At 40.1% G+C, this 25,740-nt stretch overlaps 2 protein-coding genes across 3 annotated transcripts in view; both read left to right on the forward strand.

Moving 5' to 3' along the window:
* Positions 1-6,537: 6,537 nt before the first annotated feature.
* Positions 6,538-13,244, forward strand: manbal (mannosidase beta like). Its single transcript, XM_088337274.1, has 3 exons — positions 6,538-6,683; positions 8,703-8,857; positions 12,922-13,244. Exons 2-3 carry the CDS (start codon positions 8,708-8,710, stop codon positions 13,030-13,032), a joined length of 261 nt encoding a protein of 86 aa, XP_088193400.1. The 5' UTR covers positions 6,538-6,683; positions 8,703-8,707; the 3' UTR covers positions 13,033-13,244.
* A 7,631-nt stretch (positions 13,245-20,875) lies between these two features.
* The window catches only part of LOC148364819 (proto-oncogene tyrosine-protein kinase Src-like), a 51,322-nt gene continuing 46,457 nt past the window's right edge, over positions 20,876-25,740 (forward strand). Inside the window, exon 1 of one of the 2 annotated variants that reach the window (XM_088339014.1) lies at positions 20,876-21,341. The gene's annotated coding sequence lies outside the window, so the exon portion shown is untranslated. The remainder of the gene's footprint in view (positions 21,342-25,740) is intronic. The other variant, XM_088339013.1, reaches the window with a different exon arrangement.

Genomic DNA, 25,740 nt, shown 5'->3' on the forward strand with positions numbered 1-25,740 from the left:
CAGGATGACCAGGCTGCAATGGATGTTGCAACAACAAATAATACACAGATATGGTCAACATGAAATATAGGTCATTAATAAACTAGAGAATAGAAGTGTGTTTTAAGCCTAGATTTAAACAGTTCCACTGAGGTTGCAGATCAAATCTCAGAGGGCATAGCATTCCACAACATCGGGGCCCGAATGGGGAACTCCAACCTGCAGATTTCTTCATGGCTCTTGGGATCACTAGTAAACCAGCGTTTTCTGAGCGAAGGCTCCGGACCAGTGTCTCGGCGCACAAGAAAATCTAGCCAGCGCACAAAAATGAGGGCTCAAAATTTCTTATTAAGAAGCGACTTAAGTCAAAGTTACAGTGCATGGAGGTAAAAATACACGGGTTCCCCTGACGTTGTGTCCTAAATGCGGTATTTTGAAGTCGAACAAAGTTGAGTAACCTTAGTAGAGTATGTCGAAAACCGGCTTCTTCGGCTTGGCTCACTAAAAGGAACCGGCTCTTTCGGGTCTTAAACGGCTCTTCAGGTTGTTTTTGCTTCTTTAATCCCAACATGACCAAATATTATGTAAAATTATGCACAAAATGAATTAAAGGAAGGGGGGAATAGAACAAAAAAGAAAAAAATACCAAAATGAAAAAGTAGTGAAAAGCTGAGAAAAAAAGAAACAAAAGGAAAAGAAAAAAGAAGGAAAAATTTAGAAAAAAGACAGAAAAAAAGAAAAAAAAGAAATGTAGGAAAAAAGTAAATAGAGAACAAAAAGAAAAAAGTAACAGCTCGGAAAAAATAAATACAATGAGATTTTTTTTTAAAGGAATTTTTAAAAAAGTAGAAAAAAAAACGGAAAAAAGAAGAAAAAGTTTGTGTTGCATTCAAAAAATTATATCAACAGAATATTGTTGCCAACATTGTACTTCCACTCAAAAATGTGATTAAGTACAGTTCTGTATCTTACAACCGACTAAATAAGCCCCCCAAAATGTTAGTATTATGCGACAAAAGATACCCGGAAAAAAAAGAAATGGAAATCTGGTGAAAGAATTGTTGTAAAATCGAATGACGTTTGTAGGCCGTACAACCTTTGCAATAGTACATGAGTCAATTCATTCAAAAGAGAAAAATAATTTTGCATTGCCGGAAACTCAGCAAAATGTAACTTGATGTCAAGTTTTGGACATGTTTGATAATAACTTAGTTGCCACACTTGGGATTGCTGTTGCTCACTGTAGTTTCAAGCGTTGCTCACCGACTTTGTGTGAACGCTCAGACCCGTAAGGAAAATTACAAATTAAATCTGAAAGATATGAGGGAGCAAGTCCATGTATGATTTGGTATAAGATTTGTAACATGCCAAAAATGTTCATGATCCGATGTCAAAAATGCATGGACATTGTGTCAACTTTCCACCACGATTAGGATTAAGCATGCCAAATTGAGTCTGTCATAATAAGCAAAAGCTTTTTGCCGGGTGTAAATTATCCTATGGGCCAGTGTTTGAAAGGTCACTTCATCACCCAGAAGTAGAATGCATTCCATGCAGGAGAGTCTGCTGTTAGTATATCATGTTTGGAAAAATGATCGCCTTAAACTGTAGAATTATGTTATAAGATCGCATAATTCTACAGGGGGAGAGTTAAGAAGGGCATAAGAGAAGATTAGACTATAGGACTATAAATACACTATTACATGTTTGTTATTACTGGTAATTTAGCATCAATGTGCTGTGTGATCGGTACAGTCATTTGGTTAATAATAATCAGGGTTGGGTAGGGTTACTTTAACTGGATTACTTTCAATGACTTTTGGATGACTCCAATACCAAATATGCTAATAAAAGACAAACGAAACTAAATATGAATAAAATGATGACTCACAAGACGTGGTAAGCTTTCTCTCCTGGCTTTGATCTCTTTGATCTCCGGCAAAACGAACATAAAATGCGACGGAAACAAAATGAAAATAAATCCAAACAGCATGCCGACATCATTTTTGACGTTCCATGTATTTCGTTACTCCCCAAGCCTGCACAGAATTTAGTCATTTTGTTCATATTTAGTTTCATATTTAGTTTCTTTTGTCTTTTATTAGCATATTTTATATATATATATATATATATATATATATATATATATATATATATATATATATATATATATATATATATATATATATATATATATATATATATATATATATATATATATATATATATATAATAATAATAATAATAATAATAATTTCCTTTGTATTGTCATTCTGTGTAACAATGTACACAGAACGAAATGTCGATACACCTGACCCGTTGTAGCGAGCCGATGCAGCCGCAGCCAACAGAGGGCGCCGCCATTTTACCAATGTTATAAGTCTTTGGTATGACTCGGCCGAGGTGCGAACCAGCGACCTCCCAGTCTCAAAGCGGGCGCCTTACTATATGAAACTCTTTTCCTTTTTTTTTCCAAATATTTTCTTCTAAAATGTGATCATTTTAATCACTTGTTTGCGTTTGTGATTTTTATTTTATTTATTTATTTTATCTTATCTTTTTGTTGCAATACTAAGCGTAATGAATCTGGGTGGTAAGGGATATTTTGTAACAAATATAGAAATTACCATCCATATCAAATCAATTACAAATTTTATTGTATCTTGGGTATTTTGGGGGGAGTTGTTCAAACGAAAATGAAAAATAGATGTACTTCAAGAGGCTATTTTTGTTTTGTATTTTTTATGTTTTTATTTGATGGCATCAAATATGATTTCGTGGGTCGAAATTTAAGTTCTCAAGTCACCGTTAGAGGGCAGCATTTTCTCTGCATTTGCTCACAGACAGCTCACAGATCTACGTCGTAGACTCGATGCGTCGGCGCTTTAACGGGCGTGCCACGGCCATGTTGGTCGGGTCATCGTCACTGTTAAAGAAACCTATAGGCATTGAAAATAAATCATAAGCAGCTCCTTTTATGCAGTTAACCATTTTGTCAACACGTGCTGTCATTAAGGAAAATGTATTAAAAAATATAAAAACAGGATCAAAAACGACCAATTTATTAAAACTACATCTTATGGGCAATTATACAAGTTACAAACAGCTGCATTTAAATTTTGACACATAAAACTGAACATATAAAAAAAATTACAATTCAAATTCTGCGTTAAGGGGATATTGAAAGACTTTTTTTCACAATTATTTTGTTTTATTTTGCAATTAAAGGTAAATGATTATATCTCTCTCACACACACACACAGACACACACACACGGCAGTTTAAACAACAACAGAAATACTGATTCTATAAAATATGTAAAAAAGAAAAACACAATTAGAAAAAAGAAGTTATTCATCTGGTTTTGATGTTCACTGAAGTGACCATATACAAACGGTCACTTGACATATGAAGGGTATTAGGAATTAAACTATAATACAAGTGTTGCGTTTACCAAATTGTTCGAATTCGTTATCTGACTCCATTAACCAAACACAAACTTTATTCTCCTAACAATGCGTGCTCTTTTCTTAATTTTAGGGAAAAAATATTGACAAGAGACAGGGCATATTTATTTTCTTAAAGTATTTAGTAAATGAATTGCATCAAATTTTTCAGAATTATCGAATTAATCTAATTAGTCTTGTCGAGCCTCCCATCTCTCGTTCTCCGATCGTGTTTGTCTGTATTGTCTCTCTTCGTCTTCCGTGTTCCGTCTTTTTGACACGTTGCGGCATCGGCCCCTTCCATGGGGCGTGCTGACTCCTCCCATGGGCGTGCTGACTCCTCCCCCTGGGCGGGTAAGGTGCCAACGTCACCTCCTCGCCAGAAGACGCCGCCACGTCGAGAGGACTCACAACAAGAGAGCTCATCAGCTCAAAGCAATGCCAAGCGTTTATTAAAACAAGGCCTAATTCCCTCGTCAGGGGCCCGCTATCAAAATTCTCCTTCCAAAACACTGCACTTCGACCTTCAACCTCCTGTGAAAAATCCCCACTGCATTCCACAAATGTAATTTGTGTTATATTAAATCCTTTATAGTCCCATCTCATCTCATCTCATCAGCCGTACCGCTTATCCTCAGTAGGGTCGCGGGGGGGCTGGAGCCCATCCCAGCCATCTCCAGGCAGTGGGCAGGGGACACCCTGAACTGGTTGCCAGCCAATCGCAGGGCACACAGGGACAGACAACTCATTCGCTCATTCACACCTAGGGACAATTTGGACCGGCCAATCCACCTGAAATGCATGTTTTTGGAGCGTGGGAGGAAACCGGAGTGCCCGGAGGAAACCCACGCAAGCACGGGGAGAACATACAAACTCCGCACAGGAAGTCTGGAGCTGGATTTGAACCCACGACAGGTTCCCATGACATGAACTGTGCCATCCTTCAATGGTTAAAACTCTAAAACGATCGTAGAAACCCTGAAAGAGAACCGTTTTGAAATTAAGGGAATTGAGTCAGTGTTGTGGTGCAGCCTTATATTAAAAAAAAACATTAAAACAATGTAAACCACCAAGAGGTACTGGAGCGGAAACGGACCCAAAAACAATTTCACCTATTGTTAGGGAAAAAAACTATATTCTGAATTTAGCGTTTAGCAAATTGTTCGAATTAGTTATCTGACTCCATTAACCAAACACAAACTTTATCCTCCTAACACTGCGTGTTTTTTTTCTTGATTTTTGGAAAACATATTGACAAGAGACAGGCTTTTTCACACGGGGGCAGATTTATTTTCTCAAATTATTTTTTGAGTGAATTCTATCGAATTTTGCCGAATTATTGTCCAATTAGTCTTGTCGAGCCTTGCTCCCGTCTGTCTCCGATCTTGTCCGTCTCTTCTCCTGTCCATCTTCCGGGTTCGGTCCTTTTGATACGTCGGGGCATCAGCCCCTACCCCTTGGGGGGTCTGACTCCTCCCCCTGGGCGGGCCAGGAACTCCTCCTCCCCGGAAGACGCCGCCACGTCTAGAGGGCTCAAAACAAGAAAGCTTATCAGCTCAAAGCAATGCCAAAAACAAGGCCTAATTCCCTCGTCAGCGCCTCGCTATCAAAATTCCGCAGCCAAAACACTTTACACTTCGAACGGCGCGACCTTCAGCGTTCTGTGAAAAATCCCCACTGCATTCGACAAAATTTAATTTGTATTACCGTAAATTCCGGACTATAAGCCGCTACTTTTTGCCCAAACCTTCAACCCTGCGGCTTATTCAGCGATGCGGCCAATTTATGTAACTTTTCTAACAGCGGCGCTCGAGTACAAAAGGTAAGATTTAGACCGGTGGAATATATGCGCCGAGGAAGACTGCAACTTCTTAGCTTGTGCACAAATTAAATTAGCGTAGACATATCCTCACCATGTAAATTGCAATAAGAAAGGCACATGACGTAGCTTTCAAGCTAAAAGCAATCGAGCAGTCTGATAAAGATGGAAACAGAGCTACTGCACGTAAACTTTACTCTGCGAGCATGTTGCTAGCGTGTTTTTGAATAAGCGAGCGTGAGACGACGTCTATATGACAAAGCCTCTTTCCCATACTGAAGGAAGGCGACTTTGATGACTTCAGTTATATGGAGGAAGATGAAGACGGTTTACCGTGGTTTCTACAAGTACGGTATGTTTTTTTTTAACAGACCCGATTACTGCGTTGCGAGCGTGTTGCTAGTAGCGTTTTGCTACCCTTCACAGGCATGGTTTGGGATGAAAGTTAAAGCTTTGAAAACTCTCTTGGTGTAACTTCTTTCTTTGTAAATATGTGTAACCCATGTATAATATGTATTTGCACCTGTATATTTTTGTAAAGTATTTATTTGAGACACTTATTCTGATATGTTTTGCGAATTAAAAAAGAGGGGCGGAGCAAACGGGTCCTGACATGAAGTGGGGTAAAGGTGAGTGAGACCTGTTGTCACGGCGGATAATAGTGGATAAATATTCCTCCCACCCTTACCTTTGGAAATATAGACTTTTTTTCCTTGGATTAGTTTCAACAGGTACCCGGACTCTGCAGGTCTGCATCAAACCTTAAGTACCGGTATCATTTTCTGTTCATTTTGCCGGCTGTGGTTTTTGGACTGTGTACTTTATATTCGGTTACAACCGCGGGATAATTTTGTAATTGTGTTACATGTTTTAATGTGGGTTGCATGCGGCTTATTTACAGGTGCAGCTTGTGTAAGTACAAAATCAGTTTTCCTCTTAAAATGTGGTGGGTGCGGCTTATGATCAGGTGCGCTCTATAGTCCGGAACTTACGGTATATTAAATCCCTTATAGTCAATTAAATAAAATAAAAAATCTTTCACTATGAAAGGTTATTCTAGGTTTCTGGGACTCTAAGGTACGATGTTGAGTGCATCCATTGGCAGCACAATAAGCAGGCTTTATTTATGTGTTTTTTTATTATTTTTGTTTGGCTCTGTCCACATTTACTTGAAGATTCTAATAGTTTGACCCGACTAGCTTAGGCTTGCAGTAAGCACGTCGTTCAAGGGGGGGCGTCCTAGCTAGTCTTCTATATAAATCTCTGCAAGAGCTTGTTAACTCGGAAACGGAAGTTGTTTAAAACGTCACTTCCTGTAAAAGGATTTTTCTTCCGTCTGCCGACTTTTCCAAAAGATTACTTATTGTTCTAGGAGTTATTGCTGGCTGTGTTTTTTTATCTACAATATATTAAGAAAAAGACACGATTTTCCTGTTCTGGTAAGTTTTTCCATTGATCAAATACCAAAGTTGCTTAGAAACGGAGCCGCTTAGTTTTTTTGCTGCGTTCAGGACACAAGAAGTAGCGTCGTAAAGAGGATAACATGTATTTTGGCAGCTACTCTATATTTAATTACGGTACCCATTTTACTCTTATAAGAATAAAACAGCTTCAACCGCAGATTAGTAATCTAAATATTATCTGAAATGATGGTCTTTGGTGATCGTTACATTTCAGCATTTCAGTAACTAGTTTATGGGGGTGCTCAACTACCCCCAAATTCACCCCAAACTCGCCGTAAAATTACATAATTTTAAAAACACTATTTACTTATTAAGTACAGTATATGTTTAAATATGATGAAAACCGCTAGATTAAAACAAATTAAAAAGTAAAGCGGGGAAAAAATGTGAACAACGAGGCGTCGGAAATATTCTGCTGCCTTGGAATGGTTCAGTCCATTTAATTTTAGCACTGCCCTTCCTTTTGATTAATAATTCTAATGTAACGTTGGATTTTTGTAAGGTTTTCCTCCATTTTTAAATCTTCTTTTCCTAAAAGAAAACGACATCAAATACATGAAATGAGCAAAAATGATTTGCCAGTGGGTCAAATCGGTTTTATTATTAAAATCGGAAACATTATGTGCAATATTTTTACTTTTTTAGACTTAATTTATTTTATTTTTGCGCTGAAACAATAATCACATACTGCTTGATTCCTGTACTGTATTTCTTAAGAGTATTTTCTTAAAGGGATGGTGTGTAATATTTAATGCCACCTAGTTGTACAAAAAAACCTTCAACCGGTAAAAAAAAAAAAACATTGGTTTGAATAATCGGAACATTTATTTTTTCCTACCATCATGCTAATGCTAATTTGTATAATTATTTGATAAATGTAACTTGTATTTAATCGTATAAAATCCTTTATAGTAAAATGTATAGATACATAAGATACACAAGATAATACATTTTAATTTATTTTACGATGCAAAATCCATACTTAGTAGTCTCTGCCATGTTTGTTTGCTATCTTGCTGCCAGCCAAGGTAGTTTGGCATTGGTTTTTATTCGCATTAAACAATACAGTCTGATCTAGTGGTCCAATTTTATACAATGTACCGTTATAGAGACACTATGTAATATTTAACCAATAAATGTTGCTGTATTTTGCGGTGCAACTGCAAACGAGTGCCACAAAGCACAAGCAAGAATACAAACTTCTGCACCATTTTCCTCCTCATAATTTCGCTCAGCCTATTGCAAGGATTTTGGTTTTGGGGGTTAGTTTTAGAATACAATCATGCTAGCTCCTTGTAGGTGAGCCTCGTGTAATTTAAAATAAATATAAATATTTAATTATCATTTAAATCAATTTGTTTTTTACCAGTAGAAGGTGCCAACGCACAGTATCCCTTTAAACAGCTTAATCAAACAAAATAAGTTATTAAATATATTTCCCTGTAGTGAGTGTCATGAGGAGTTAATTAGTATATTAAGAGAAAAAAAAATAGTAATATGATTCCGATTCAGATTCAAATATACTTTACACAGAACGAAATGTCGATACATCTGACCCGCACAGTTTCCTTGAATGTACAGATATAAATAAAATGTTGTATTGAGTTGGAGTATTGAAGTACTAATAATATACTAAATAATTATAGCTATGTACAGTATTGTGCAGTAGTGCAAAGAGTGCAAGAGGAGCAGCTAACCAGATGTGCAAAATGGGCAGTCAGGTAAACAAGTCACTACTGTATACAATAACAATAACACTGGAGTACGATAGTGCAAAGGAGAACAGATGTGCAAAGGAGTGGCTAGTATGCTGCCACCTACTGATATGGATGAATATTGCAGTTACTTGACTCATCACTGGAAGAAGGCTATGATACTGAACCATTACTCGCATTTTAGCAAAGATGAACTTGAGCAATTTCCCACAGCACACTAAACAAGGTCTCCTTGCACACTGTTTGTAAAACCCTTTACCATTGTGTTCCCCCCAAAAAGACAATATGTCTGCAGAAATGGACCTGTCTCCCCCAGAAATCCCTGAGCCAACTTTTTTCGAGAGCCTCCTACGCTACGGCCTCTTTCTTGGCGCCATTTTCCAGCTCATCTGTATCCTGGCAATCATTGTTCCCACCTCCAAAGGGAATGAAAAGGTAAGAATCTGTCTTTCATCCTGCTTATATCATACCTGCAGTCTTATGAAGCAGATTTCTTTATGATTGTCTGAGAGTGATGTTTAAATACCTGTATTGGAAAATGCATTTTTGGTCACTGGACCCCACTTCCGCCAAATTTAAAAGTTTCCTTTCATCATTTTTTTCATCTTTATAAATTATTGAGCAATTTTTCTGTAATGCTTGGAATGTATAGAGTTTAATGTAGTAAAACGAAGTAACTTTAAAGGGGAATTGTAAGTACTGGTAAATATGTCTAAAACGTCTATCTGGATCTAAATGATTCAATTTTGTCCTGTGGTGAGGGGGCCCCCTGGGAGGTGTGAGAATTCTCCCACCGTGGTCCGCTGCGTGTCGTAAGAGGCGACTAAAGTGGAGGGAGCGAGGGCACTGGGGATCCTCTCCTCTCTATCTCCACCCCCTAATAGACAGCAAGGCAAAGAAAGGGGGCCGGGGGACCGAAAGGTATCGCAAACCCTAGTTATAGGGTCACTAAATGTGAGAGGATGTGGAAGTAAAGCGACTGAGAGGAAGTAAGAGGAGATCGAAAGGTTGATGACTAAAAGGATGCCTCAGCCTGTTTGGCAGGGGCTGGATTATGGACTCAGGTGATGTGCATAAGGGGCCGGTCACACAGACATTTGCGGCTGAATCACGGCCAGAAATTTCTGCCTTTGAGGCGGACGCTATTGGACGCATTGAGATCGCCATTCAGACGAGATACAGCGGTGCTCAACACGAGGTCGGAATTTCGCGCGCGGGTGGCAGCGCTAAAAAGTTTTCCGTTCCTTAATTCTTCAGAGCACGGGTAATCAGCCTCTCACGAGCCTCTCTCGAGCGTATTGAGGCTGAACCACGGCCAGAAATTTCTGGCCGTGAAGCAGATGCTTTTGGGCGCTGTTGGACGTTCAGAGACCGCCATATAGACGAGATAGAGCAGTGCTTTACTCGCGGTCGGAAATTTTCACGTGGTTGGCCGCGCTCAAAACTTTTGAGCTGCTCAAAAGTTTGAGCACGTGTTAAACCGCGTGCCGCACATGTGGTCAACACGAGGTAATGACGCGGAAATGACGCAGAATGACGTGCTCTGGCCGCGGCCAGGGCGTGGTTACACATGGGTAGGACGGGAAATTTCAGCGGGTAATCGTGGGTGGAGCATGGTAATAGCATGTTCTGCGCCTGTATCGCGGTGTTATTACGTGAAATTAGCGTGTTACGCGTGTGACGGTCAAACGCCTTTCTCCGCGTATAAACAGCGCGAATGCCGAGCACACGTCAGTTGTGCTCGAGACGTCAAGGGGTGAACATGGATCACCGTCAGCGTAGTTTCTCTTCATTTCGAATAAATCTTTCGGTGCATTCTCAATGGTCGCAGCAAGGCTTTAATGCTAGGACCTTAGCTTGGCCTTTTGGCTGAGAGTAAGAGTCCCGGCTCCTAAGCTTTGTAGCGTATTATGAACTGATCGATAAAGGTTAATAAATAATAAAGAAGATAGAACAATATCCCTTAACAACCCCCCCGCCCCCGTCAGCGTAGAGACCTCGTCTTAATCCATTTTTATTTCTTGACATTTCTTTTCAAGATAATAAAATAAAAATGATGCCATAGCTTGAAATCTTGATCTTCACGGGACTGTGTCTTGTGCGGTTATGATTTCTACAGCCCGGTGCCGAGATATGCATCCCCTCGCTAATACATCCACTTTTACCTCGTTTTATCTCACTTATAGGGAATGTAATGGCGAACATATAACCTAAACCACTTCGTCTTGCATTTGTTGGAAATGTAATACAACTTAAACCATTCCGTCTTTGTTTTTGTTGTGAACGTAATCGAATGGTAAATCCTCCCCCCTTCGCGTGAACGCGCATTCTGCTGCGCTTCCAACGAAAGCAATCGTATTCTATATAAAACGCTTATTAAAACTATAAAGCGAGCTAATTATAACAATCGGGAGATCCTAGTCTATATAACGCGTCTATTTAAACAATAAAGTGCGATCGTATTCTACAAAATGCGTTTGTTAACGTGGATGAAAAAGTTACGCGAGGGGGTGGGGCGGTGTGGGTGTTGCGTAGGAGTCGGATTTGGGCACAACACCGGCTCGGGAGCTTTTATACCCGTGGTCCACACGAGAAAATGACGCAGAAATGACGCGATGAGGAAGCGGAACAGTCGCCGGCGTCTATTTTGCGGGCATACCACCGATGAACAGCGGGTTGGCCAATTTTGCGCATTTTCCATCCCGGGCAACCACGGGCAAAAAAAAACGCAAAATTTTAGCCGTGATTCAGCCGCAAACGGCTGTGTGACCGGCCCCTAATAAACATCAGTGAAAATGTTTACATAATCAAAATGGCTTTGAATTTATTCATTCGGCATTGAAAGATTAAACCTTTTATCTTCAACATTAATATTTTCAACATTTTATTTGCCTTTATCATGTACTTTCTGTGATATCTAAATATCAAAGGATTTTTCGGAAACATTATGTATTACGAGACCAAAAGTGGAGATGATCAAATATCACACTTTAATTTGACAGATTAAAAAAGGTCAAATAATTGCTTAATTTAACCGGAAAATCCCAAAAAGCGTACTTCCTGTTTAGAATGAAGGAATAATTTACAAGATAAAGGGGTAGGGAAAATAAGCATCTGCTTCTGACTAGCGCTTTTCGCACATGTTATGTAATATTATTTTGTTGTTGACTCATTGTTTTTGTTCTGTTTTTATTTTAATGTTCAAAATAAAGTTTTCATTTAAGCTTGTTTAGAATACAATCAATTGATTCCCGCTTACGCCGTATGCTAAAGTCGACTTGCAAGTCGCCACCACGTCGGTCGAGTTCGTTTCTAATGCTAGTTGCTAATGCAGCTACATCAGCAGGGTTGGGTAGGGTTACTTTAACTTGATTACTTTCAATTACTTTTGAAATGAAATGAAATGATCTGCATTTATATAGCACTTTTCAAGTCAAGACTTCCCAAAGCGCTTTACAATGTGCTTCATATTTCCCAATAGCGGCCGTGCAGCCGTGTAAGGCGCTAACCTGCTTATTGGGGGTATTAGGGGTTCAGTGTCTTACCCAAAGACACTTCCACATGTAACATGGAGGAGCAGGGAATCGAACCTGCCATCTCTTGATCCAAAGATGAGCGCGCTACCTCCTGAGCCACTGCCGCCCCCTTTTGGATTACTCCAATACCAAATATGCTAATAAAAAACAAAAGAAACTAAATATGAATAAAATGATGACTCACAACACGTGGTAAGCTTTCTCTCCTGGCTTTGATCTCCGGCAAAACTAACATAAAATGCGACAGAAACAAAATGAAAATAAATCCAAACAGCTTTTTGCCGTTCCATGTATTCCGTTACTCCCCAAGCCTGCACAAAATTTAGTAATTGTATTCATATTTAGTTTCTTTTGTCTTTTATTAGCATATTTGGTATTGGAGTAATAATAATAATAATTTCCTTGTATTGTCATTTTGTGTAACAATGTACACAGAACGAAATGTCGATTGCACCTGACCCGTTGTAGCGAGCCGATGCAGCCGCAGCCAACAGAGGGCGCCGCCGACCACTTTTTAAGTCTTAGGAATGACTCGGCCGGGGCGCGAACCACCGACCTCCCAGTCTCAAAGCGGGCGCCTTACCATCTAGGCTACTAGTCCAAAAGTAATTGAAAGTAATCAAGTTAAAGTAACCCTACCCAACCCTGTACATCAGTCAAAACATGCATTGGATTTAGGCTGGACAGTGCCTAAATATCGGACCGAAATACAGTTCAGAGGAGATCTAACGGTTGTTTAGCTTGTTAAGAACGTGATACTTTCAAATCCATCACATTCTAAAATCTTTATTTTTTCCAAATGTAATCTCAAATAATTATTTTTTTATTGATTCATAATAACACAGATCCATTATTTTCATGTTTGCTGAAAATATTTTAAGAATAAATGCTACAAAGGTCTATTTTTCCTTTTTTGTGTGTTTTGCCATTTTCTTCAAATAATCTTTAGTTTTGTGTGTATAGGAGGAGACTGAGTCCAGCAATGGCAAGGCAGCGGATCACGTGAAGAAACCCAAGGGAGCAGTGCTTCAAACTAAACCCAAGTCTAAAAAGGAGAGCAAAAAGAAGCGATAGCTATGTATTGCGGCCGAATTATGTATGTCATGTTTTGGTCGCTGTTGTTCCTCAAAGCCACTACATATTCTTAACATCAAATGCTGCTTACCCGTATTGATATTTGTTTTGTCTGTGTATGTGAACCCAAGTATTTCATTTCCCTTTTTTTCTTTTTTTTCTTTCTTTTTTTTTTTTGATAATAAACCCGGCAAATAAGTGCCAATTGGCAAGTCAAGTCTGGTCATTTTTATTTGTATAGCCCTTAATCACAAAGAGTCTCAAAGGGCTTCACAGGTTAGTACACAGACTATTTTTTTCAGACTATTATTACACCATCTCCTGATCTGGAACCAACATGAGGGCAAGGAAAATCTCAAAAACCTCAACATGAGGAAAATGAAGGGACCGCACGTGTGGCACCACCCTTTCAGGATGACCAGACAGCAAAGGATGTTGCAATCACAAATAATACAGAGATATTGTCCACGAAAAGTATAGGTTATTCATATGCTATAGAGTAGAAGTGTGTTTTAAGCTTAGATTTAAACATTTCCACTGAGGTTGCAGAACGGATCTTAGGGGGAAGAGCATTCCACAGCACCGGTGCCCGGATGGAGAACGCTCTCGAACCAGCGGAACACTTCTTGGCTCTTGGGATCACCACAAGACCGGCGCTCTCAGAACAAAGGCTTCGGACCGGAACATAGGGGGAAATCGGATCTGAAAGATATGAGGGTGCAAGTCCATGTATGATTTTGTGTAATACTAAGAGAACCCTGAAATCACATCTTAGGCTAACAGGGAGCCAATGCAGGTTAGCCAAAATCGGCGTGATGTGATCGGACTTTTTTGTCCTAGTTAATAGCCTCGCTGCAGCATTTTGTACCACCTGAAGACTCTTGATTCTGGACTTCGGGAGACCGGAGAGTAGTGCATTACAGTAATCGAGATGGGAGGTAACAAACGCGTGAATTATAATCTCCGCATCCGACTGAGACAGCATAGGACGAATTTTAGCAATGTTGCAAAGATGGAAGAAAGCGGTTCTAGTAATTTTCTTCACATGTGTTTGAAAGGACAGATCGGGGTCAAATATGACACCTACATTTTTAACTGAGTCACTCTGTGTGATGTGACATTTGTCAATGTTCACAGCAGTTTTTGAGAGTAAGTCACGGCATTTAGATGGACCAATAACTAACATTTCGGTCTTTTCAGAGTTAAGACGCAAGAAATTGAGTGACATCCACTCTTTTATCTTAGTGAGGCAGGCCTCCAAATTTCCACAATTTAGTGTGGCAGATTCCTCCAACGGAAGATATAGTTGAGTGTCATCTGCGTAGCAACCATACTATCTCTTTTTTTATAGCCCTGAAGAGGTTTTGTAAGATCCTGATATTTTCTCAAAGGGAATGACATCCCCAAAAAACAAAACATCCTCGAAATACGGTGTTAAATGCGTTTTTGGTGGCAGTATTCTGCACCAGAAGTTTATCACTTTAAGGCTCCTGGTTTTTGGGGTCATGGATGGAGCACCAGTTTGGTTTGATCATATGTTTTTATCCTCACTTTGCTTCACAAAGCTAGATACCTTATAGTAATACCGATGAATGGTTTGTGAAGTCAAATGTCGACATACTTACTTTAGTTTCAAACCAAATGTTGGTTTAAAAAGGTATCACCACTCAAACTAATTTGGACACAGATGTTGACTAATATTTTATTGAGCACAGTTGCAACAAGGGATGTGATATTTTACAGTAAAAAATAATAATAGTTTAGTAAAGCTGATTGACTATAATCTAATTTTCCCTAAAAGGAATCAAAATATAAGCATAGAGTGTTTTGTTAGAGGATGCTGCTTATCTGCATGAGCGCGTGACGGATGAAACAGGATGTGTGGTGCAAGAACTAGAAGAAACCGTTCTAGAACAAAACGGTGACTACCCGAACAGGTTGATGACTCAAAGGCCTGCAACCACAACCAGGTGGGGCCAACACGTGATCCTGCTGGAGAGGAAAGACCAATCAGAGCGAGTTAGGGATAAATGCAGTATACACATAGCCAATAGAATTATGCTAGAATGTTTTGTTGCTGTGCTATTTGCATATTGTATAGTATAAATTAATTCCGGGGTACTCTGATGGGGGGTGCGCCTGCTCGTGGGAACAGAGACGCACAAGATTGCATTGAGAGGGACCTGAGACCCAGTTGTTTTTATTAGATTTGTGTGTTAGGAATAAATCCACTCGTGTGTGAAATGCCGGCTTCCTGATGCCTTTCTATTGCAGAACGAGCGCGCATATTGTTGGATGAGTGGCGTTTGGGTAAGGTCAGAAATTGGAGTCAGATTACTAATGTAAGTGTGTATTGATAAAGTAATAATTCCAACATCCCCCTTTCTGAATTAAAACACTGTGTACAATGAAATATATTCAAATCTACTGTCTGGAGGAATCAGTATGAAATGATTTTAAAAAGGTAAAAGATAATTTTTCATTATACTGTAGGACATAATAAAGGTAAGCATCAAGTGGAAAAAGTAATTGCATAGTATTGATATTTGTAGGGTTTTTCAATAGCCTACCACATTTTAGAGTAGTCATTAGTACCAATACTACTACCAGGTTCTGAAACCGACATCATATAAAGTTCCTTTACAAAAAAGCTTTTGATTTTTAATGGGTTTACCTTTATTCCAACAATAGTTTCCTTAATATTGCATTTAATTAATGGAAATGTATGAATCACTGGCTGTTGGTCAATATATGGAATTTGGACAGACAGACAGACATAGTAGATATGTTATATAATTCAGGCATTAAAATTGGTTAGGGCTTAAAGGGTGAAAAGGGTGTGGGGGAAAAACCTTATATATATGTACAACAGGTACCCCTATTTTTTGATTGAAATTGTATTTGACTTTTTCTCAGCTAAAACTGACAAATATGTTGAATACATGCGGCCATGATTCTAATCATTTGTTGATTACGATAACTACTATTCCAAAATAGAATTTATAATGTATTTATTGCTGTTCATCTTCGAAATTCCCCATTTCACTTAAATGACTTCGGCATATATTTAAGCAATAAACATACTAAAGGAGCGGCAGCACGGCGGCGCAGTGGTTAGCGCTTGTGCGGCACAGTTCATGTCATGGGAACCTGTCGTGGGTTCAAATCCAGCTCCAGACTTCCTGTGCGGAGTTTGTATGTTCTCCCCGTGCTTGTGTGGGTTTCCTCCGGGCACTCCGGTTTCCTCCCACGTTCCAAAAACATGCATTTCAGGTAAATTGGCCGGTCCAAATTGTCCCTAGGTGTGAATGAGCGAATGAGTTGTCTGTCCCTGTGTGCCCTGCGATTGGCTGGCAACCAGCTCAGGGTGTCCCCTGCCCACTGCCCGGAGATGGCTGGGATGGGCTCCAAAACCCCCTTTTTTATCCGCTGAAAAGCAGATAATAAGTGACTGAAAAGCCATAAACAAGCGTGGGTTGATTCACTTTCGCAAAATGAATGATATCCAAATGTTCTCCATGTTATACAAGCTACAGCCTAATCATTAATTGTTCTCCATTGTGCATTGTTTTGATTTTTTTTCAACTGTTCTTTCGAATGGGTCACACTGTTTCACTTGTATCCAGATGATGTCATCATCATTTTCCTAGTCATCAGGCTGCCAAGCATTTTGGTCGATAGACTTGCCCGGATATGCAGCCAGACGACCGACAGTGCTGATATAGCCCTTGTTTGAAATGGTACTTTGTCTTCATCTTGCGGTGGGATGTTTTTACGATTTCATTTTATTTATTTTTTAAGGGGAAAACCGTAGTTTCTGTGATGGCACCGTATCACCGTAGTGGGTTAAAGAAAACCGTACTCCTCTCATCTCATCAGCTGCACCGCTTATCCTCAGTAGGATCGCGGGGGGGTTGGAGCCCATCCCAGCAATCATCGGGCAGTGGGCAGGGGACACCCTGAACTGGTTGCCAGCCAGTCGCAGGGCACACGGGGACAAACAATTCACTCGCTCATTCACACCTAGGGACAACTTGGACCGGCCAATTCACCTGAAATGCATGTTTTTGGAATGTGGGAGGAAACCCACGCAAGCACGGGGAGAACATACAAACTCCGCACAGGAAGTCTGGAGCTGGAATTGAACCCAAGCAGGAGGTTCCCATGACTTGAACTGTGCCGCACATGCGCTAACCACTGCGCCGCCAACCGTACTCATTTCGGCAAAACCGTAGTACTTGGCAGGTATGCTATACATATACATATACATATATATATATATATATATATATATAACGGGTGTAATAATAACTTTTGTTTTATTGAAATTCCTACTGAAATATGTTGTATAATTTCTGTATAAGTGTCCTGCAATGATGAGTCCAACAGTGCCACCTGCTGGTATGGGGTAAGGTTTGGTTTGGCTTTAGACTTTGCGACAGGAAGGTGGGGTTTTTTGGCAGTCTACAACGAGCTGCCAACGGTAAGACACGATCTTTTGGTGCTCCGCAAAAAGTTAATTTTAAACATTAAATCCAAACAGCTTGACAACATCAATCACATATACATTATATATATATATATATATATATATATATATATATACATACAGGGTTGGGTAGGGTTACTTTAACTTGATTACTTTCAATTACTTTTGGATTACTCCAATACCAAAATATGCTAATAAAAGACAAAATAAACTTTCCGACAAACTAAAATACCAATTTTTTTTAAAAAAAGCTAAAAAAAAAACAGTAAAATCATTCCTTCAATGTGAACCTTCAGCTTGGCGTGACCACGGATACAGCCCCGCCCATTGGGCACACTCCATCGTGAGTCTTATTTGCTCTTATCTTGCATTCGCTTCCACTGGGCTATTGCAGGGGTGTCAAACTCATTTTAACTCGGGGGCCACACGATAGAACAAACATTCTGTCGGGGGCCGGACTAGTAGATTAAAGAGAAAGAAAAAGAGAGATAAAGAAAAGAGAGAAAGAGGGAGGGAAAAGGAGAGAGGGTGGGACAAAGAAAGAAAAAGAGAGGGAGAGAGAGCGTGAGAAACAAAAGATAAAAAGTCATGAGAGAGGGGGAAAAGAAAGGGAGAGGAAGAAAGAAATCTATAGAGAAATAGAAAGACAGAGGGAAAGAAAAGAGAAAAGAAAGTGCAAAGGTTTGGAAGAGAGAAAGAGAAAAGAGAGAAAAGGAAAAAAGGAAGTTAGAGCAAAAGAGGTTAAAAGACACAGAGAGAGAAAGAGACAAAGAGCAACAAAAGAAGAGAAAAAGAGAGACACAGAGAGTGAAAGAGACAGAGTGGGAGAAAAGGGGTGGAAAAGAGAGAGAGAGAGAAAAGAAAAGAAAAATAAATAAATACAAGTACAGTGTCTTTGTTCGAGGCACCTGGCTTTGGCAACATGAAGTTGACATATTTCAACCTGCAGCTTGTTTTTCTCTTGCGCTTCTCTGAGTGTTGTCTCGCGGGCCGGATTCAATCCCTTAGCGGGCCTGATCTGGCCCGCGGGCCGCCTGTTTGACACTTGTGGGCTATGGTGTCAGGCTTCTGCTTCTTCCTCCCGTTTTTTTTTCGTTTGTTCTGTGTATGTGAACCCAAGTATTTCATTTCCTTTTTTTCTATTTTTCTTTCTTACTTTTTTGATAATAAACTCGGCAAATAAGTGCCAATTGGCAACCATACTATCTCTTTTTTATAGCCCTGAAGAGGTTTTGTAAGATCCTGACATTTTCTCAAAGGGAATGACATCCCCCAAAAAACAAAACATCCTGCATTCTGCACCAGAAGTTTATCTGTGTACAATGAAATATATTCAAATCTACTGTCTGGGGGAATCAGTATGAAATGATTTTAAAAAGGTAAAAGATAATTTTTCATTATACTATAGGACACAGGTGCCAAATAGGCGGCCCGCGGGCCAGATCAGGCCCGCTAAGGGATTAAGTCCGGCCCGCGAGACAACACTCAGAGAAGCGCAGGAGAAAAACAAGCTGCAGGTTGAAATATGTCAATTGATGTTGCCAAAGAAAGGTGCCTCGAACAAAGGCACTGTACTTGTATTTAATTCTCTCTCTCTTTCTTTTCCACCCCTTGTCTCTGTCTCTTTCACTCTCTGTGTCTCTCTTTTTCTCTTCCTTTGTTGCTCTTTGTCTCTTTCTCCCTCTGTGTCTTTTTAACTTATTTTGCTCTAACTTCATTTTTCCTTTTCTCTCTTTTCTCTCTCTTTCTTCCTACCCTTTAAGCTTTCTTTTCTTTTTTTCTCTCCTGTCTTTTTATTTCTCTTTGGATTTCTCTCTTCCTCTCCCTTTCTTTTCCCCCTCTCTCATGAATTTTTATCTTTTATTTCTCACACTCTCTCCCTCTCTCTTTTTCTTTCTTTGTCCCACCCTCTCTCTTTTTCCCTCCCTCTTTCTCTTTAATCTACTAGTCCGGCCCTCGACAGAATGTTTGTTCTATCGTGTGGCCCCCGAGTTAAAATGAGTTTGATACCCCTGTTATTTTTCTTTCTTTCTCTCTCTTCCTCTTTCCCACCCCTTTTCTCCCACTCTCTGTCTGTCTCCTTCACTCTCTATGTCTCTCTTTTTCTCGTCCTTTGTTCCTCTTTGTCTCTTTCTCTCTGTGTGCCTTTTTAACTTCTTTTGCTCCAACTTCCTTTTTTCCTTTTCTCTCTTTTCTCTTTCTCTCTTCCTACCCTTTAAGCTTTCTTTTCTCTTTTCTCTCCTTCTGTCTTTTTATTTCTCTTTGGATTTCTTTCTTCCTCTCCCTTTCTTTTCCCCATCTCTCATGAATTTGTATCTTTTATTTCTCACACTCTCTCCCTCTTTTTCTTTCTTTGTCCCACCCTCTCTCTTTTTCCCTCCCTCTTTCTCTTATTTCTTTCTCTTTAATCTACTAGTCCAGCCCCCGACGGAATGTTTGTTCTATCGTGTGGCCCCCGAGTTAAAACGAGTTTGATACCCCTGTTATTTTTCTTTCTTTCTTTCTCTTCCTCTTTGCCACCACTTTTCTCCCACTCTCTGTCTGTCTCTTTCACTCTCTGTGTCTCTCTTTTTCTCTTCCTTTGTTCCTCTTTGTCTCTTTCTCTCTGTGTGCCTTTTTAACTTCTTTTGCTCCAACTTCCTTTTCTCTCTTTTCTCTTCCTACCCTTTGCGCTTTCTTTTCTCTTTTCTCTCCTTCTGTCTTTCTATTCCTCCTTGGATTTCTTTCTTCCTCTACCTTTCCTTCCCCCTCTCACGACTTCTCTTTTTATCTCTTTTGTTTCTCACACCCTCTCCCTCTCTCTCTTTGTCCCGCCCTCTCTCCTTTTCCCTCCCTCTTTCTCTTATTTCTTTATCCTTCTTTTTCTTTCTCTTTCATCTACTCGTCCGGCCCCCGACAGAATGTTTGTTCTATCATTTGGCCCCCGAGTTAAAATGAGTTTGATACCCCTGTTATTTTTCTTTCTTTCTCTCTCTTCCTCTTTTCCACCACTTTTCTCCCACTCTCTGTCTGTCTCTTTCACTCTTTGTGTCTCTCTTTTTCTCTTCCTTTGTTCCTCTTTGTCTCTTTCTCTCTGTGTGCCTTTTTAACTTCTTTTGCTCCAACTTCCTTTTTTCCTTTTCTCTCTTTTCTCTCCCTACCCTTTGCGCTTTCTTTTCTCTTTTCTCTCCTTCTGTCTTTCTATTCCTCCTTGGATTTCTTTCTTCCTCTACCTTTCCTTCCCCCTCTCACGACTTCTCTTTTTATCTCTTTTGTTTCTCACACCCTCTCCCTCTCTCTTTCTTTCTTTGTCCCGCCCTCTCTCCTTTTTCTCCCTCTTTCTCTTATTTCTTTATCCTTCGTTTTCTTTCTCTTTCATCTACTCGTCCGGCCCCCGACAGAACGTTTGTTCTATCGCGTGGCCCCCCGAGTTAAAATGAGTTTGACACCCCTGCTGTAGGATATAATAAAGGTAAGCATCAAGTGGAGAAAGTGATAGCATAGTATTGATATTTCTAGGGTTTTTCAATAGCCTACCACGTTTTTTTTCCCCCTTTTTCAATGGCGTCGACGCGCGGCCACGCCGCTAGGGCTGCTCGCCGTAGTCGGTAGTAGACGAGGCAGCTTTGTCCACTGACAATCGGCGTGTACTGTCCTCACTCGGGGAGAAGAAGATGCACCCCCCATCATGACCTCCACTTCCTCTTCTTCTCCTTCCTCCTCCACCCGATCGTCTCCAAATTCGCTAAATGGGACTCGCCAGCGTTTCGGCGAGCGTGAGGATTTATTAACGCGTCTTTGATTTGTGTCGAGCTTCATTTCAAAGGAGGGAAATATCAAGGTAAGTCGAGTTGTCGAGTTGAATATCGTGTTTTTAAAAAGAGGGCTATAGCGTGTTTTGTACGATAATCGTAGCGAGTCTCCATTCATTCGGCCGGTTCCATTCAATCGGGCTGAGGGGCCACAAATGTTTGTTGTCGTGGATCCGTCAACCCCCCGGTTCACCCGACTCCGAGTTTTACACACGATAAAAGCGTTTTGGGGTAAAATATCGAGCTTACTACCGTGTTTTTCCACCATGACTCGAGGGGAAACGGGTGATAAACGACGGCAAAACACAGGGTACCAATGCATTGTATTTCAAAATGGAGCACCTGTTTCGACTCGTCTACTCGATAAGCCTCGGCGGCACTTTCACTCTATTTTGCAAGTTAAGCCGCTTCCATTACATGTACTGGAATGCGGAGTCCCCGTGTATGATATATTTTATTCCAAAAACGACCCCCACTCCCGGTATGTCATTTTGACAGCTGCTACACCGGCTGGCAGCTAGCACCCCACCCCTTCACCAACAACTGGGCTGCCTTCATTTTGTTCAAATGTGTAATGTACTCACACATTCTCGATGATGCATACAATTCATTTTTAAAATAAGTAAACAACTGTCAATCACTGATAATCAATATTTGTCTTTTCATAATGACCCAAATATGGAGAGTGGCCACCACAGTTTTTCGCAAGGGTAGCGTGAAAATGGTGAAAGTAAGAAAAGGCCTGTTTCAAGTACGGTCCGAATACTAACCAAACCGTCATTTCTCAATCTATGCAATTTGTCACTCCTAAAATACTCCTCAAACACCTCATCTCATCTCATCTCATTAGCTGTACCGCTTAGCCTCAGTAGGGTCGCGGGGGTGCTGGAGTCCATCCCAGCAAGCAGTGGGCAGGGGACACCCTGAACTGGTTGCTAGCCAATCGCAGGGCACACAGGGACAGACAACTCGCTCATTCACACCTAGGGACAATTTGGACCGGCTTATCCACCTGAATTGCATGTCTTTGGAATGTGGGAGGAAACCCACACAAGCACGAGGAGAACATACAAACTCCGACCAGGAAGTCCGGTAGCTGGATTTGAACCCACACAGGAGGTTCCCGAGACCTTAGAACTGTGCCGCACACGCGCTAACCACTGCGCCGCCGTGCTGCCCTTGTCTTTTCATAATGACCCAAATTTGGAGAGTGGCCACCACAGTTTTTTTGTAAGGGTAGCGTGAAAATGGTGAAAGTAAGAAAAAGCCTGTTTCAAGTACAGTCCAAATACTAACCAAAACTCAAAAAAGACGAGTTTATTCGAGCTTGTCCAAGAAAGGCACGTGTTTACACGCTGTTAGGAATTAAACTATAAATTTTTAGGGGATAAACTATATTACAAATGTAGCTTTTTACCAAATTGTTCGGATTAGTTATCTGACTCTATTAACCAAACACAAACTTTATTCTTCTAACAATGCATGCTCGTTTTCTTAATTAGGGACACATATTGACAAGGGACAGGCTTTTTCACACGGGGGCAGATTTATTTTCTTAATTTATTATTAAGTGAATTCCATCGAATTTGGCCGAATTATTATCGAATTAGTCTAATTAGTCTTGTCGAGCCTCCGTCTCTCGTTCTCCGATCTGATCCCCCGTCTGTCTCTTTTTGACACGTCGAGGCATCGGCCACCCCCCATGGGGCGTGCTGACTCATCCCATGGGCGCGCTGCCGCCTCCTCGCCGAAAGACGCCGCCATGTCTGAAGGACTCACAACAAGAAAGCTTATCAGAAACCTTGTCTCCTTTTCCCGCGTCAACCCTTGTCCTCGTTCTTTTCTTTCTGTAAACATAATTCTTGTCCAGGCCACACTGACCCCAAGCCTTCCCTGTGAAAAATCCCCACTGCATTCAGCAAAATTTAATTTGTATTATATTAAATCCCTTATAGTCAATTAAATAAAATGAAAAATCCTTCAACGAGTAACATAAGGAGCTTGCTGCAATGATGACACAAGAAAGAAATCGAATCAAAATGTTCGGGATTCTGTATAGCACCTCTAACTTATGTTTTTCCTAGTAAAATATGTTAACAATTCAAATTAGTGAACTATCTTTACGGCTGGTGGATAATATTTCTTCTCCTTTTCTTAACTGAAAGGATAATTGTATATTATCTGACGCCGTGATGTCGCTGTATGGTGTAGTGCAGGGGTGTCACTCATTTTAACTCGGGGGGGCCACACAATAGAACAAACATTCTGTCGGGGGCCGGACTAGTAGATTAAAGAGATAAAGAAATAAGAGAAAGAGGGAGGGAAAAGGAGAGAGGGCGGGACAAAGAAAGAAAGAGAGAGGGAGAGAGCGTGAGAAACAAAAGATACAAGTAATGAGAGAGGGGGAAAAGAAAGGGAGAGGAAGAAAGAAATCCAAAGAGAAAAAGAAAGACAGAAGGAGAGAAAAGAGAAAAGAAAGTGCAAAGGGTATGAAGAGAAAAAGAGAAAAGAGAGAAAAGGAAAAAAGGAAGTTAGAGCAAAAGAGGTTAAAAGACACAGAGAAAGAGATAAAGAGCAACAAAGGAAGAGAAAAAGAGACAGAGACTGAGTGGGAGAAGAGGTGTGGAAGAGAGGGAGAGAGAGAAATAAATGCATGCAAGTGCTGTGTCTTTGTTCAAGGCACCGTGCTTTGGCAACATGAAGTTGACATATTTCAGCCTGCAGCTTGTTTTTCTCTTGCGCTTCTCTGAGTGTTGTCTTTTGGGCCTGATTCAATCCCTTAGCGGGCCTGATCTGGCCCGCGGGCCGCCTGTTTGACACCTGTGTTGTAGTGCAACAAAAACATGTGTTTAAAAGCACAAGGAAAAATACAAGCTACAGTGACTCAAAGTGACCAAAAACGTACCATTTTACTTCATTTTTTTCTGCTTTCCTTTTTGAGGTTTTTGAGGTACCCGTAGCAGCAAGATAGTGTACAAAAATGTCAACTGCCTTTAGGTGAGGCTCATGTTAGATAGATAGATAGATAGATACTTTATTCATCCCCGAAGGGAAATTCACTTTTCCAGCAGCATCCCTAAGCTGAGAACAATCGAAAATAACTGAGAACAATCGAAAATAACACGGGAGCTGCTGGAGTGGCTGCCATTCGTGACGGCGCCGGAGAAACGATTCAATTTGAATCATGTACAAACAAACAAACAATTGAATCATGTACAAGAAACGATTCAATCTGAATCATGTACAAACAAACAAACAATTGAATCATGTACAACAAACAAACAAAATATTTATGTTTCAATAAGTGGAGTGTTAATAAAATGGGGGGAAAATAATTTCTGATACTGATATAACCAGGTAAAACTAATTTTAAGTTACCTGTCCAAATGAATGTTGTGCCATCTCACCTTTCCCACTCTCTCTGCTCGCTCCTGAAACTTTATCAAATAGTCCAAAATTTTACCTCATCTTCTCCGCTCACCTCGTCGTCCTCTTCTCCTTCCACTTCGCACTACAGAGACTTTTTAGCTGAGCCGTCTCTTATGACACCATCCCCTGATCTAGACCAAACTAATGCAAGCAAAAATGCAATGGCAAAGCAAAGCCACTGAGGAGCTAAACGATATGCTGTGATTGAAGGAAAATAGGTTATTAAAAGATATTTTATACTTCATATTTTAATTAAACTAGGATTCACACAAATGTGCAAAGACTAGTTCAGATTCAGATATACTTTACTGTCATTCTTGTACACGTGTATACAGAATGAAATGTCGATACATCTGACCCGCAGTTTCCTTGAATGTACAGATATAAAATGTTGAATTGAGTTGGAGTATAGGTAAAATAGATAATAATTTCTTGACCAATGAATATTTTTGAAAATGCATTTTAGAGTTTATGTATTTTCGGATATTACTTAAAGGTGGTATCCGTAAATTGAGAATATTCTACTTATGAGGCCATCTTATTTCCAGCTGCTTGTTTAGCACTTGCACGTCTGTGTCTCTTTAGATTAGCTTTGCAGCATTTTTTAGGTTTGGGTTTGCACTGTATTTCAAACCGTCCTTTTTACTTTACTTTAACCATTTTTATCTTGGAATGAAAGAAAACCGGGACCACGTACATGAAATCACCCTTCCCCTCCATTTCCTTTGCCTACTTTGCTTCGGCCTAATGCGCTAATGCAATATTTTTTGTCTTCATTTTTTCACAGAGATGTCATGACAAATGTTTTCATGCCATTCTACTAGTAAAAATATAGTGTTTTTGGTAATCTTACACTTGTAGAAAATCAATAAAAGAGAAAATCTTTCTCGAAGCGGCCAATTTTGCCACTTGCTGTTAATGTAAAATTCTATTGTATTTATTTTGCTTAATTTGAGTAAAGCAGAAAGTTGTACTTTTCTGATTTTATACTATGATTTG

Source organism: Urocampus carinirostris, chromosome 6, assembly GCF_059441175.1.
Source record: "Urocampus carinirostris isolate Australia breed hairy pipefish chromosome 6, RoL_Ucar_1.0, whole genome shotgun sequence".
In the NCBI taxonomy this organism is placed as follows: domain Eukaryota; kingdom Metazoa; phylum Chordata; class Actinopteri; order Syngnathiformes; family Syngnathidae; genus Urocampus; species Urocampus carinirostris.

What these genes read in the sequence shown, in the direction of transcription:
- manbal (XM_088337274.1), top strand. Translation starts at nt 8,708, where the DNA reads ATGTCTGCAGAAATGGACCTGTCTCCCCCAGAAATCCCTGAGCCAACT. An exon ending in CCTCCAAAGGGAATGAAAAG is followed by an intron (nt 8,858 to 12,921) that starts GTAAGAATCTGT and finishes TTGTGTGTATAG; the next exon opens with GAGGAGACTGAGTCCAGCAA.